General features: G+C 35.6%; 1 protein-coding gene across 3 annotated transcripts in view; it reads left to right on the top strand.

Moving 5' to 3' along the window:
* The window catches only part of NIPBL (NIPBL, cohesin loading factor), a 110,796-nt gene extending 97,030 nt beyond the window's left edge, over positions 1-13,766 (top strand). For 2 of the 3 annotated variants that reach the window (XM_017730231.1, XM_017730233.1), the window contains 10 exons: positions 131-221; positions 3,329-3,502; positions 4,028-4,218; positions 4,960-5,067; positions 6,497-6,697; positions 7,115-7,261; positions 8,899-9,194; positions 9,508-9,682; positions 10,259-10,444; positions 11,006-13,766. In XM_017730231.1, the coding sequence (XP_017585720.1) occupies positions 131-221; positions 3,329-3,502; positions 4,028-4,218; positions 4,960-5,067; positions 6,497-6,697; positions 7,115-7,261; positions 8,899-9,194; positions 9,508-9,682; positions 10,259-10,444; positions 11,006-11,371 (1,935 nt within the window). In that variant the 3' untranslated portion in view covers positions 11,372-13,766. Of the gene's footprint in view, positions 1-130; positions 222-3,328; positions 3,503-4,027; positions 4,219-4,959; positions 5,068-6,496; positions 6,698-7,114; positions 7,262-8,898; positions 9,195-9,507; positions 9,683-10,258; positions 10,486-11,005 lie in introns of all 3 variants that reach the window. The other variant, XM_017730232.1, reaches the window with a different exon arrangement.
* The last annotated feature ends 1,926 nt before the right edge of the window (positions 13,767-15,692 follow it).

A 15,692-nucleotide genomic window follows, 5' to 3' on the forward strand; every position in this document is an offset into this window, starting at 1 on the left:
ATGATTTTGCAAGGACTATGCAGTGAAGTTGTGTTTCTCCTTTTCTTTTTGATAGATATGCTTTTTATAAAAGATTAAAAACATCTGTTTCGTCTTCAAATGGCTATTATTTTTGTTTTAATTTGCTCAGGTTAACATTAAGGATAAAGTACTTGAACTGCTGATGTATTTTACAAAGCATTCAGATGAAGAAGTACAGACAAAAGCCATTATTGGTCTTGGTAAGAAATTAATAGTTTTTTTTATTCTGCTCTGGTAAAAATCCATGTGTATCAGTAGGAATTCATGTATTTGTGCAGTCACAAGAGAGGTCGCTTAAAATCAAAACTTAGTCTGTATTTTGTTTGAGAACTGGCCATAGAAAAGCTGTCAAAGGGTTGCTAATTGCATAATTCTGCAGCAGACTGGGTGCTTTTGACAGCGAATGCCTTTTGATGTGTGACCAAGTTGTAGAGAGCAGCAAATTTCCAAGGTAATGAAGATGTTATTTTTTTTCTCCACATGCAAGTATGTTTTAACTCCAAACCTTGTTTTCCAGTCTACAAGGTAAAAAAAGATGGAAAAACTTTGAACATTTTAGGGGTAGGAGCAGACATTCTGCAGGAGTCAAGGGAACTCTGCAGTTCATAGTAGCTGGATGGCCTTTGTGGGATTAATATGTCATTTCAGTGATTTGCAGTAGAAAATGAACTTCCACTGATTTAGGGACAAAAATCATAAATTGGAGAAAATCTTGTTTGGGCAGATTGGTCTTGGTTTCTAGAAGAGTTCAGTTCATGGTTATTGTTTGGTCTAAAATAAATTGTCTCCGAGGCATGAGAGCCTCTGTTGTATGATTTAACTACAGACAAGAATTTGCCTCTTTGTGTTGCTATTTAGGTGGCTTTTCAGATATCCTACTCTAATTCAGGCTAGTGAGGGTTCTGAGGATAAGGATCAAGACTGAATCTTCATTTCATATTCTATGAGAAACCATTTCAGGCAGCTGAGCAGGATTAATGGCACTGGAGTTGCCTCTGTTGCAGGAGCAATGCTATGGTTCTCTGGACTGCTTGGAGTTTTTCTAGGCATTATGTCAATGTATACAACACTTAACTATAGTCCAGTCCAGTTTAATTGCACTCTACAGAATATTGCATGTGGGGTAGGGTCTGTATTCCTAACCATAGACATGATCACTCTGCTCATGGATATACAGTATGTCACATTTGCCAAAAATGTTTCTGAATTATAGACTGAACTGTGATCCGTTTTGTCAGTAGCCATTCTTCAGACTTTTTTTTCTGCCTGTAAGCGTGTCAGTCTTTATTTTAATTAAACCTCACTGTTTTCAGTGATACATTGATTTCATCCAAGTACTGATTCTGAAGATAGCTGTTGTGTATGTGTGTATGGCGATGTGTTAGCAGTGCAAATGCCCACCTCAGGCTGGTCACTGAGCAAAGTTGCCGAACTCATTCAATGTTTTTGAGCAGCAGTATGGTGAAAAGGACTAGCAAGCTAACTCAACATTTATATATGGTGAAAAGGGTCATGTGAAGAGTGAACATTCCTATTAGCCTGTCACGTTAGTAGGGACACTCAACAGTTTTAGCCTTTGCCTTGGGATGTGCCACTGCTGTTGAGGGATTAAGCTTAATCCTGAGGTTAATAATTGTGATTATGCTTCTTTTCCAGATGTGTACTTGCAAAGCAAGTTGAGGATATAAGATTTTGTTAATAAATTTAGCTAAACTTTTAAGTATCTAACAGTTAACATTTTACTCAACCAAGTTCAGTGCTTACTCTAAAGATTCTTAACAGAGTGAAAACAAAGGTGTGAAGAGAAATGGTGTGACAGCATCTCTCAGATGTTAATTCAGTCTTTAAAAAACATATAGCAGGTGCCTTTCATCTGCTATGACAGCCTCTTATGCCAAGTAAGAGTTCTTCCCCAGTTAACTGGGGCTGGAAAAGTAAAAATTTCTCTGAAAATACTGGTGGTTTAGACTTCTTAAAGTGAATGAAGAAAAAAGCTTTATGAGTCGTTACACATATGTCCATGTGCCTTTCATTTTCAAAATTAACCATAAGAAATGGGTTGGATTCTGCACAGAGGTGGTCAAGTTACAAACATCAATATGCACTTTTATAGACTGCACAATCATACCACATAGTCCAAAGACACCATAATTCCTTTTTCTTCTCTTTTTCCCTTCATCTCACCTGCTTCTCTCCTTCTTGTTTTGGGACTGAAATGAGATCTGAAACACACTGAGGGCTTGCCTTGGACTTAGCCTTTACCTACACTGTCTTTTCGTGTGTATGGAGCCTATTTTAAAAACTTGACTCAACCTTCCCTCTGTTACAGCTATTTTTATACATTGCTTTCGCAATTTTATTTGCTTTCATTTTTTCCCCCATTTTTCTTTTATGTTCCTATATTTTCTGTGTGCTCATTTAAAATCTGAATTTTTTGTGGTCATAGAAAATGCATCTAATGTCTTCTTTTCCTAAACAGTCTTAAAAAAATGAAATAGTTAAATGTAAATTAAATTAGGATGTTATGTTCCCATTACTGTTTTTCTAAGATACTCTGTAGTCAGCAGCACTTCTAAATCTACATACATTATCTAAAATGGTATACACTACCAGTAATTTAGAAAAGTTTTTATTAAATACAGACTTAAGGACAGCCAGTTCCTTGACTACAGCTAAAAACAGTTCTGTAGTGTGTGTCATCCAACACACATAGTCATCCAACACAGACAGTCCTCAAGAGAAGACTACAATAGGTATATGAATAACGACAGCAAGAGGTATAAATTTTACTGTGTTCCCTGGAGATTATTTTTTCTATTACAGTGTTAAATACTCATGATATTTATCAATTTTTCCACATTTTCTCTGCATCCATGTGAGTCACATTTTACAGTTGCAACAAAATGTTTGTCTCTAAATGTATTAGATTGTCTGTATTAGAAAAATAACAGATAATTTTTGGTAATGTTCCTTTCTTGTTCTTATGATAGCTCCTAGTCACTGAGATGCAGGCCACTACACTGGACCTGGTTCCAGACCTGTATAACTTTCTGTGCAGCTGCCCTGGGTCAACACTGCATTTTATCCATCAAACAGAGTTGTGGTTAATAGAACTGATATGGCTATCAGAACTCCTTGTAAGCAATGGATGGTGTCCGTACAGAAACACGATACTGTTTGGACTAGAAAAAGCCATGCTGCTGGGAGGAGATAAATGTCATACCTTTCTTCTGAAGGACTTAAAAAGCAGAAATACAATTTCTAGATTATAATAATGAGAACCATTTCCTCTTTTCTCCACCCTTAGGATTTGCATTTATACAGCACCCAAGTTTAATGTTCGAACAGGAAGTGAAGACTCTGTACAACAGCATTCTTTCAGATAAGAACTGTTCTGTAAACTTAAAAATCCAGGTGTTAAAAAACCTCCAGACCTACTTGCAGGAGGAGGATACACGTATGCAGCAGGCAGATAGAGACTGTAAGTGCTGAGTTCTTCTGTGCTCATGATCCTTGCAAAACCTGACTTTGTTGCATACAGTCACTATATATCTGCACCGAGTCACTTAAAATTGTAACCAGATCAGTAGTGTTGTACCCGAAGTATCTTAGAATGATTTAAAAAGAGGTATATGCATAGATGTATTATTTACTTCCAAGATGTATAAATACTGGAAGCAATCCAGAATTCATAATTGCTGTAATGCTGGTAATAATAATTTTTATCAAAAAACCCTCTAAGTTTAATTTGCAGATAAAAAAATAAATACTACATTTTTAGAAATCCTTTATTAAGGAATTAAGACTTGAATTAAAATTTTGTCTCTCTAGTTTTTTATATATATTTATACATTAGCTGTTCTGTGTTTCATGAGATCATAAACCTATTTTAAGACAGCTGAAATGTGTATTTATTGTGAAACTTAAAGATCAGCATATATCAAGTCATGGCAAAAAAAGTGATTACATTATGGTGAGTGTGCTATTGCTTTTGTCCTTTTTACAGGGAAAAAAGTAGCAAAACAGGAAGACCTGAAAGAAATGGGTGATATTTCCTCAGGGATGAGTAGTTCCATCATGCAGCTATATCTCAAACAGGTCCTTGAGGCTTTCTTTCATAACCAGTCCAGTGTACGCCACTTTGCTCTAAATGTCATTGCACTGACATTAAACCAAGGTCTCATCCATCCTGTTCAGGTATGATAGGCTTTTGTGGTGGGACTTTCTTTTATTCATGTTTTTAGAGGCTTTCACACTTACTATATAAATTTCCAGGTCTTCTCTTATGTTACAGTGATTTCTTACTGTAGCAAGAGGCCTTTACAGAAGATATATTTTGAAATCTGACTTATGTTGTTAGCCCATGAGATTCCAAATGCTTTATTATCTATTTTTGGATTAAAATGTAGAAGCCCAAGCAGTGCCTAAAGAGCATGTAGATATGTACTTTGGAGCATATTTCTGTTACAACTTTGAGGTATATGCCAAAATGTTTTCTTTGTTTAATTCTTTATCCTGTGTCAGCTTGCTTCCACCTCAATCCCTATATCCTCCAAACAATATGGAATTCCACAGTCAGTGTCAGAACTTCAATCATCATCTCCATCATTCTTTGCTTACACAATGTTTTGTAATTAATTTTTGATACTGCAACCATTGCACATGTTCAGTCATAAGTGGTTGTTCGGGGGTTTTTAAATGCAATTTTCTGTATTTTAAGTTGACTTTAGAGATTGAGAAAAAGGGAAATACTACCTGACATCTCACACAACTTTGTGAGAATGCTGGTGTCTCATAGTATTTTGTTCTATTTACTTAAAAAAGGGTAGTAAGTTGCATAGACCTTCGTATTCTAATTTCCTCAGTAGAAACAAAGAAAAAAAACTGAGAAAGAGGAGGTACAATGCCTCTAAATAATCATTTCATTTGTTTTTCAAGTGCGTGCCGTACTTAATTGCTATGGGCACAGATCCAGAGCCCTCTATGCGAAATAAAGCTGACCAACAGTTGGTGGAAATAGACAAAAAATATGCTGGGTTCATTCACGTAAGTAATTCTAATTTAACATTATACAAAATGCTCTTATGTTCTCTAGTGGTTTAACAGTTGAATATGCTTCAGCTTCAGAAAAAGGGTATAAAGTAAAAGAATAAACAGTAACTGTAAGCAGTTGTAAAAGATGACTCTTCTCCCTGTTTGGAGATTTCTTTTCTGAGAAACAGAAAGGATAATATATTTTGAAGTGTCTCTTCTAGATCAAAATTTCCTTTATGATTCACAGTAATGTTTTCCACACTAAATAGTACTTAAGAGCCTTTATTTTATAAGGTGAAAAGGACTAGCAAGCTAACTCAACATTTATATATGGTGAAAAGGGTCATGTGAAGAGTGAACATTCCTATTAGCCTGTCACGTTAGTAGGGACACTCAACAGTTTTAGCCTTTGCCAAGTGACAAGTGTTTCATAATGTTTAGCAATGATTTTCCTGTATCAGTAGACTAGAAAAGAAAATACCATGTAACAGTCAAAAGAAGTCCTTAGAGTATATATATTAGAGTGTGCAAGTCACCAAGGCTTTATAAAATATAATCTAAGCAGAAGGAGCATAGGAAACATCTGATGAACCTTGCTGAAAGGAAAAACTGAGGGCTACGTAAGGATGTGGAGTTGTGGCATGGCACCAGTTCTGCTTAAGTTCTGAAATTAGGCTGCACCATTCTCCTTATTTTGGAAGATCGCAGTCTAGGTTCAGTGTGTGTACTATGTTATAGGACTTCTCACATATCCTTCCTTGTATTCCACTGCATTTGGAGCATTGCACTGTTGGTGGCATCCAAACAAATACCTCGTCCATTAGGTGAAGACTAGCAGTTGGAATTTGCTGTGTTAGGCAGCTGGGATTTAAGGCAGCGTATAGACACATAGACAACTTTGCTGAACAGCAACAGATGTAGTATGAGGACAGTTTGATATGCAGCCTAACTAGAGATTCAGTGTGTTCTGAAACAAGAGCAGGATCACTGAAGTGAGTAAAATCAACTGGAAATGTTTGCATATATAAAAAAAAAAACCCAAACCACCTAATTTTCTGTTTGTTAGTCCTGTTGTGCTCATATGGATTCAGTTATTGGTTTCACTACAGGTGATACCAAGCATATACATTTGGTAAAATATTCTATTCATGTATGAAAACATTTCAGTGTTCTTGAAAGTCATTTAAATACCTGGCTGTAGTGGGTTAACAGATTAGCTGTGTATTCCTAGCAGAATTTACAGTCAAAGCAGTTCACAAGACATTCTGACCTCTGCCACAAGTTCTGTTTGACAGCTCAAATCTGTTTGCCACCTTGAAAAGTAGTATTGCCTCAGTGCATGTTTTAAATTTAAGTCTTGAATGAGCATCCCTTTAAAAGGAATCAGTTGTACTTCTTGGATGCAATGCTTTGAATAAAAATAAATACATTTCCATTTCAGATGAAAGCAGTGGCTGGTATGAAGATGTCTTACCAAGTACAACAGGCAATTAATACCTGCCCAAAAGATCCTGTAAGAGGTTTTAGACATGATGAATCGTCCAGTGCACTGTGTTCACACCTCTACTCCATGATTCGAGGGAACCGTCAACACAGACGAGCCTTTCTAATTTCCTTACTCAACCTCTTTGATGATACTGCAGTAAGCACCACATTTCCTTCACTTAAAAAGAAGTTAAAATGCAGTGTTACAAGCTTAAATTCTCCTTTTATGATGTATTTTTATGACATAATTATTGATAGCTTTGTCCCCAATGTACATTTTTTGCTTTGTAATGTAAGGTATAAATATAAGGTATATAAGGTATTCTGTGTAATAGAATGCATGTTACATCATTCTGTACCTTTTTATACTCACTTTGGACTGATCAGAATTAGTGTATCTTCAGGTATGACTAAATTTTGCATGTATATATGTTGTTTAGAGTGGGTTTGGGGGCTATATAGAAAAAAATTGTGATCATGTTTTTTGCTCTATACCATTAGGAACACAGGAGAGGTGTATGAATCCAAGATATTTGTACGTGTATTTATATGTAATCTTTTCTTTAACTTTCAGAAAACGGAGGTGAATATGCTTTTGTACATAGCGGACAATCTAGCCTGTTTTCCTTACCAAACACAGGAAGAGCCACTGTTTATAATGCATCATATAGACATTACGCTATCAGTTTCTGGTAGCAACCTACTACAGTCATTTAAAGAGGTATGTGCATTTATATTTTAGTATATTTATTATGGTGGAAATAAGTTTCTCTATAATGTGGTCAATTTTTCAATGGATGCAGTACCATTATTATGGTGTGAACCAGTTGCATTACTTTGCATGTAACCAACAGTAATAAAACAAGTCTGTTCTGACCTGTATCTGGTAGACACTAGAAAACTTTACTTACATTGATGCTTATATTATTAAAAAAGAATTACGAGTTTTGAGATCAAGTCTATATAATTTCCCAGTATGGCTGAATAACACTTGAGTGTATGCATCTGAAAGTACATGAGCCCAGAATCATCATGGAATACTAGTTTGTCATGGTTGTTTGTAAAATTTTAACAATAAAATCCAGTTTGCAGTTTATTTCATTGTCAAGTAGCTGATGGCAGTTGCGTTCGTGTTGCCTGAGAGATTTAAAATGCACTGTTTATTGCAAGAGAGGAGCGGGCAGTATTTCTTAAGGGAGCACATAAGAACCTTAATCATGATAGAGTGCCTGTTGTTATGGCAACACACAAGCGTGTAAGGGAGAGTCCTCTGCTTCTTAAAGACTTCAGTGTCTTCCTTTCCTAAATGACTTTTACCGTAGAAGATGCAAATTGTCAGGAACCAAACCAGTTTCTAGAATGTCCAGTTTGACTAATAAATACAAGTCAGAGTTGATGCCTGAAAGTTCACTGCCTGAAAAGTACTGTGCTTTAAACTCTCACCCTACCAAAGTTGATTTTTAATCTGCTAGAAAGAGACGATGCATTCTTCAGGTTGAGAACCAGTGTGTAGCACCCAGCACCAAAAGGTTGAGATCTTGATTAGGTCTGTGTCATGAAAAATCATACTATGTGCAGTAATAATGCATGTGTGAAATTTTGAAGATGTACAAGTAGTAGAACTAATCATAGAATCATAAAATGTCTTGGGTTGGAAGGACCTTAAAGATCACCGCATTCCAGCTGCCTGTTATGGGCAGGGACACCTTCCATTAGACCAGGTTGTTCAGAGCCCCACCCAGCCTGGCCTTGAACATTGCCAGGGATAGGGCAGCTGATTATTATTAATCATTATTAATTCATTATTAATTTGATCACTTTGGTCAGCAGTGCAATTAGTGTCACAGAGTTTTAAGAGATGAGGATTTAAAACCAGCTTGGACTAGTCTGTACCCAAAATACATGTGAAAATCTCCATGATACACTGAAATTATATTCAGGTGAAAGAAAACCAGAATTTTCTTCCTGATTTATTGTGTTTGGCCTTCTACTTGTGTTTTGCTGTCACTGCTAATGAACTTCAGCGTAATATGAATATATGAATATTCATATATATATATATATAATTAATAATTATAATTAATAAAATAAACTTTTAGTGATCACATACTAGGGGAGTGCTTGTTGCTTCACTTCCTTTTGTATGCACCTCACAAGAAAATCTGGGCTTTGGATAAATTTTTCAGTATCTTTTTGCCATAAATAATTTTAAGACTATCAAATTATAAATTAATAACATTGTTCAGGTAATTCTTGCTAATTTAAGCCACTAATGATTTTTGGACAGATTATTTTAGGAACATACATGATGTTACTTACTCTAATTTTGGAATGTGTGTTAACTTATCTGTCTTGCAGTCTATGGTGAAAGACAAAAAAAAGGAAAGAAAGCCTTCATCGGATGAGGAGACTGAGAGTGACAGTAACAGTGGTAGCGGGAGTGAAAGTGAGGAGGAAGCTTCTAAGCCTCGGAGGTTACGGAAACGAGTGGACTCTGATTCAGATTCTGATGAAGAAAATGATATAAATGCAGTGATGAAATGTTTACCAGAAAATTCGGCTCCTTTAATTGAATTTGCTAATGTCTCCCAAGGCATATTATTACTTCTGATGCTGAAACAGCATCTAAAGAACCTCTGTGGATTCTCTGATAGGTAAGGCTATTTAGGTAGTAGGACACTTGTAATGCAGTAAGCTGTTTGGGAGTTTTTTCTATTTATTTAAGCTGATTGTAACTACTTGTTTAAGCAATAGATTTGCTTGTGTAACAGAGAAAACAAATTTATTACGTTGAATGTAATGAAACTTTGGCTTAAAAAAACCAAATTATTTTATTTCTTACCAGGCTATCTATTGTATATGGAATAATTCAAAGATAAATACTTACATTGGAGATTTTAAAAGCTTTTTGTTCAGATTACTCTGGACTTTCCTTGAAAGATCTTCTCTTTTGTTTTCTTTAAACAGTAAAATTCAAAAATATTCTCCATCTGAATCTGCGAAAGTTTATGATAAAGCTATAAACAGGAAGACAGGAGTGCATTTCCATCCAAAACAAACCTTGGATTTTCTGCGGAGTGATATGGCTAATTCCAAGATCACGGAAGAAGTGAAGAGGAGTATAGTAAAACAGTACTTAGATGTAAGTAAAGTTGCTTTGCAGAAAGTCTGAAATCTTTAATGCAATATAAACTTGAAAGTACACTTCAAAATGTTAAGTTCCTGGTTGTCTGATATGATGTGTGATCTTCCTTTCAGGATGTTTAGCAGAACTGTATTTCAAAGATTTCTAATAAGTTTAAACTCAATGATAATTTCAAGTAAAGGAGGTTCATCTTTATAGAGTATTTTCTAATTTCTGGCATCCATGTTGTATACCTGTCCCATATTAATTGTTCACTTTATTCCTGACTGTTTCCATCTGGGAACAGAGACTGGATGTAGTTTATTAACTGCCCCTCACCTCCCAACAATAACAATAAGTTTGAGAAAACTTGCCTTTTGGAAAACACAGGAAGAAAGCTTTTATGTATCTCCAAGAAAAAAAAAAAATCAGAAAGTTAAGTTTGTAGAACACAACAAAATCGGTTGAAGTTGTCTACTGTTTGTTTTACCCTGTTTCTTTATATTGCATTTTGTTTCTAACATAATGTGGTGTGATATAAATGTCCATTTTTAAAGTTACAAAGTGAACTGATTTTTTTTTTTTTTTTAATAGTTCAAGCTCCTTATGGAACATTTGGATCCTGATGAAGAGGAAGAAGACGGAGAGGTGTCAGCTAGCACAAATGCTCGCAACAAAGCAATTACCTCGCTGCTTGGAGGAGGCAGCCCTAAAAACAATGCAGCTGAGACAGAGGATGATGAAAGTGATGGGGAGGATAGAGGAGGAGGCACTTCAGGGGTGAGGCGGAGGAGGAGTCAACGTATTTCGCAGCGTATTACGTAAAATGATTTTTATGTGCTTATAAATGTCAGTTTATTATATTAAATGTACACCAAGTAATGTAATCCACATGAAAGAAAGCATTTTGTAGATAGAGATTCTCTACTTAACCGTTTATACAACTTTTGTAGAAAGTTTAACAGAAAAGACAATAAAAAAAACCAAACTAGAAAATGAGATTTATCCCGTATAAAAAGTTATTAATTTTCCTTTGGAATGTACTGTGTGTTATCCTTTTTATTGTTGCCAAGTTTTTATGTAGCTTTATGATTCGTGTGTATATATAATTTTATATATCAATAAGAGATAAAGACACGGGTACAAATTAAGAGTATGTGGTTTTACAAGGATATGTTAACCCCTTGGCGCTGGCGGTCGCGGTGCGTCTCATTGCCGGCAATGGAATGTGTGCCGGGGAATCCCAACTCCCGGCGTCAAGGGATTAAAAGCAATAAAAGCAATAATTTCACTAAAGTTCTTTTGTGTAACACTTGGTCTTTTTTCCCCCCAATGTTTTAGTCATTGAGAAGGTCAAAACGAAATTCAGACTCTACGGAGTTGGCAGCACAGATGAATGAAAGTGTTGATGTCATGGATGTCATCGCTATTTGCTGTCCAAAGTACAAAGACCGACCACAAATTGCAAGAGTAGTACAGAAAACCAGCAATGGCTTCAGTGTTCAGTGGATGGCAGGCTCCTACAGTGGCTCCTGGACTGAGGCTAAGCGCCGTGATGGCCGCAAACTGGTGCCTTGGGTAGACACTATTAAAGAGTCAGACATTATTTACAAAAAAATTGCTCTAACGAGTGCTAATAAGCTGACTAATAAAGTTGTGCAGACTTTACGATCGCTGTATGCCGCCAAGGATGGAACTTCCAGCTAATGAATTTGTACATGCAGCCAAATTTACAGGAATTGAAATAACAGAAAAACTTGAAATACCAACTTTCTGGCAAAAAAAAATCAGTTAAATGAAGAGTAAGAATGGAACCTGGGACGCGGGGAAAAAAGAAGGAAATGTTTGGTAAACATTTTTGTGGGAGCTTCCTTCGCTGTTGTGCAGCAGAAACTTCTCAGTTCATTTTTACTCCCACTGTATTATAGTTTAACAAAAAAATTGTTTATATCTTGAAAAAAAAAAACCTTTCTGTTTAAAAAAAATAAACAAGTGAATGTTGGAAATTAGTCTGTTAATGTTCTTAATAAAGTGTTCTTGGAGTTTAACCTAGCAGCGGATGGCTTTCTTTAGCTTAGCCCAGTTTCCAGGGAAGCATTGTTTTTCCAGGCTGTAAAGTGGCAGAATCTCCTGGATATATAATTTATTCTGTTGAAGAAAAAAAAAAAAGAAAAAAAAGCATGCAGTATCTATGACCTATCTGCAGGAGGAGTTTTTGTAAATGTAGATTTTGATGTATTAGGTCACCCTGAAATAATACAAGAAAAGGGATCCCCAGCAAATCTGGTGGAACGAATACTGCAATAAATTTTTTTACTTCTCTTTGTTACTTGTCTGTTTCCATTTGAATTTCTTATTGTAAAGATCTGTTTAAATCCATTTATATTATTTTGCAGTCTTTTATGTAAAATTTACTATATCAGTGGTTTTCAAAACAAGACATAAAATATTGTTTATACAGTTTGTATAGGCTGACTTCTGAATAATTGGTATCTTTTTATTTTTATCCCTAAAAGGGTGTAAACACAAGTTAACTCCAGGGTTTTATTGTATCCTGCAATATTTAGTATTAACTATATGATTTAGCACTGTGCCAAACACATTTTCAAGAGTACATTTTGATATAAAAAGAAACTATAGTTTATTCCTTGTATGCTTCAATTTCTTTCTAATGCTGTCCAAATGGTAATTTATGATAGTTCAAATTTTGGGAAAGCTGAATGACTCCTGCTTGGGCGAACTGGCCATGTATGCATTTCTCTGGGTTAGTACAGAGAGGCTTGTGTCAAGAGGAGCTAGCTACCAGTATCTGAGGTGTGAATGGGTATGAGTCTGGGCAATTACACTACATTCCTTCACAAATGAATTTTTTTATTTAAAGTTTGTATATTAGACTAATTTTTTTACTAATTGAAAGATGTTTTCACATTTTGTAAATTGAAAAAATGCTATTGAAATCTTCCAGAAGCATTTGCTTCAACTGCCTTGCCACAACCTTTCATAAGCAGTTCATCTTCCTAGAGAGTAAGAAAAGCAGCATATTTAAAAACAGGGAAAAATCTAAAATAAAGCTAAACTTTTTAGGAGTCTATTAAACCATGCTGTCTTCTCAAATGTATTTATCAAAAACAGGTGTTTCTCAACATAATTATTTTTCTATTATGTTTTGTTTCTTTTAAAAATTTAATATATCGTAGGAGGCTGTTTTTATGAAACTGATTTGCAGAATTCTAATACATTATTCAATTTGTGAGGAATAGTTACAGTATTCCAAAATATTCATACGTTAAAAAAACCAAACAACACATTAAACTAATTATTAATAACTCCTCAGAATCCAGTTAGTAAATTGTTGGAGAATGCCTTTTTGCTGTTTCACCACTGGAATTGTTCTTAACAGAAATGTTTTCACACCTCTTTTTTTGATAGTGTTGATAGTGTTTTCTTCACTATACAAAAAGCCACCTCTTGGGCTAAGATCAGTATTGTTAAAGTAGGGAGAAGTAGAAGAAGCAGGAGTCAGTCCTCTGCAGCTCTGGAAACAGGACATTTTTGTAGCAAACAATGAAAGACTATATTTCTCAGGGCCAGGTGCAGCTTTTATAGTGTCAAACTCATACTCGGAGGATAGAGGGGTTATATGACATGTCACATATTACTGATAAGCAGAGTTGAAAATTCTTCACCAAGAAACTCCTAAGTGATAAACCCAAGGATTTCATACAGTTGCAGTTTAGAATTAAGTTGGCTGTTAGTAATTTCTGATGCGATTTATATTAAAGCATCTTATTTTTAGTAGGTAATACAAATATTTCCTTGTTCATTTCCTGTCATGTGGCTTTTCCAATAGCAAAGATGGGGATTTATTTCAATTTGCTTGGTATTTATTGGAATAAAATTATCAGAAAGAAACTATAATTAAACAATATAAACCTGAAGTCTAAAGTTGTCTTAGTTGAGAGGATTTAGACCATTACTATGTTGTATGATATGCCAGTGGCATACATGCTCCTTGATGGGATGTGATGGCTGTTATATAATTTACAGTTATAAAATTGATTATAGATTATTAAATAAATCGAATATGATTCTTACTAGTTAAGAGTTGAATTTTGCCCTCCCAAAGTACACAGAGTAATACCTAGTCTGGTTTTGCCAATCACAAATACTCTGGTTACCTGCTGTGAAAGGAGAAGGTAGCAGTGCCCCGTTTTGGGAAACACTCCTGTTTGCTGTGCATGACGTGGGCTGGTTGTTCTCTGCACCACGAAGTCGAGGGCCCAGACTTGACATCAGTGGCACCCCAGTGCAGGGCTCAACCTCTGAGTAGCAACTGCAGTTTTACCAGCATGAACCACATCATTAGCAACAGCACATACCAAGACAAGAATTTTTCTACATGAAAAAGTGTTTGGTTTTGTTTTGGTTTTTGTTAAAGTGCTGCAGTGCAGTAATTGATCCAGTGACACAATTTTACTCCTTTGTATTGACATAGCTTTGTAGTATTTTTTCACTGTATGACTATAGATTTTTACATATGTAACTATAAGATTATTGAATTTTTTATTCTTCCTACTTTTTCCCTTTGAGTACAGGATCTGTACATGGAACTTGTTGCAGCAGCTTACCTAACAAAGGGGTATTGTCAAGCTCTTAGAATTAACACTAGCCATATTGTACTTTTTAAGAAAACACAGACACTTCCACAATCTAAATAAAAATGAAATTATTATTTTTAATCTTCCACTTCAGTACTGTAAAATTGCAGAATAATTCTTGAATATTTTCAAGATCACAATAGTTTTTGACAGAACTGTAATTATAAGTATTTTTTTAAATGATTCAGTAACACCCTTTTGTATTTTTGAGGTTCTTTATTGCTTATATTAACAACTCTAATGTGTATAAAGTAGGCATGGGAAATATTCGCCTAAGTATTTTAGTGAGGTGTGGCCATTAAAAAAAACTATTTAATTTTTGAAATCTGAGTCAATCTTTAGCCTTTGTTTTGCTTATGTGGTGTCACTAGTAAGAATATTATTACTGTGGAATAATTAGGTTGTGCTGAACATTAGCTCTAACATGAAATACCTTGCAGCACTAAAGTAGTTCTTAAATGTGTTTGTGGCTCATGTCAAAAAAAAAGTTTTTAATCAGGTCTGGCTCATCTGGTGCTAGTTAGCAGCAGGACATTCTGCCAAATGCATGTGTTAATGGTATTCCAGGAAAAAGAATGGACGAGTTCAGCTGATCCTTTGCTTTGACTCCGAGCCCCAGGCAGATCTTAGTGATGCTGAATTCAGACAAACACGTTTTCCATGCTTTCCTATGTCCCGACACTCCTGAACTCTCATGCCCTGCAAAAAGCAGGAGTGCAAGCCACAATTCCTATATCCTAGTTTTCTTCCACTCACCAAAGAGCCACACCATGATCGTATGAGCGTTTCCATATCCCTCAGAGAATTTGTCATCTTATCATTGAAGTTCTGAGTTGTAATGGGTGAGTTCTTAATGTAAGTAGCAAGTTTTTAGATTTCATGGTTCCTTGACTAAATATTAAAGTGTTATTGTTATATACAAATAAGTTCATAGTATTTTCATATTTCATTTATTTAAAATAAATGTTTTAAGAGTTCAGTTTGGACCCTTCTAAAATGAAACTTGCAAGTTTTTATCCTAGAATGTGCATACACTTTGTTATCCCTTTCTCACTATGCTCACAGTGCTCAAATTATGCCTGGGCACTTGTAAATTATCCAGGGAACGCACTTTTGAATTATTCTGGGAGACTTCTTGCCAGTCTGTGTTCACCCCATCAGACACAACTACATTTCTAATTTCTGCGTTATCCAGGTAAAGTGCAGCTGCATGCGCTGCTCACAGCTGCCCAAGCTATATCCTCCAAACACCCCTTACCCTACGGGCTGGTTCGGGGCCACGGGCGGGGGCAGGGGAGGGATTATCCAGCGAGAAGCAGCACTGGCTCAGCCACCAACACCAGCGGGGTGGTGGCCCAAGTGTGGCTGTG

This window comes from Corvus brachyrhynchos, unplaced genomic scaffold (assembly GCF_000691975.1).
Source record: "Corvus brachyrhynchos isolate BGI_N302 unplaced genomic scaffold, ASM69197v1 scaffold42, whole genome shotgun sequence".
In the NCBI taxonomy this organism is placed as follows: domain Eukaryota; kingdom Metazoa; phylum Chordata; class Aves; order Passeriformes; family Corvidae; genus Corvus; species Corvus brachyrhynchos.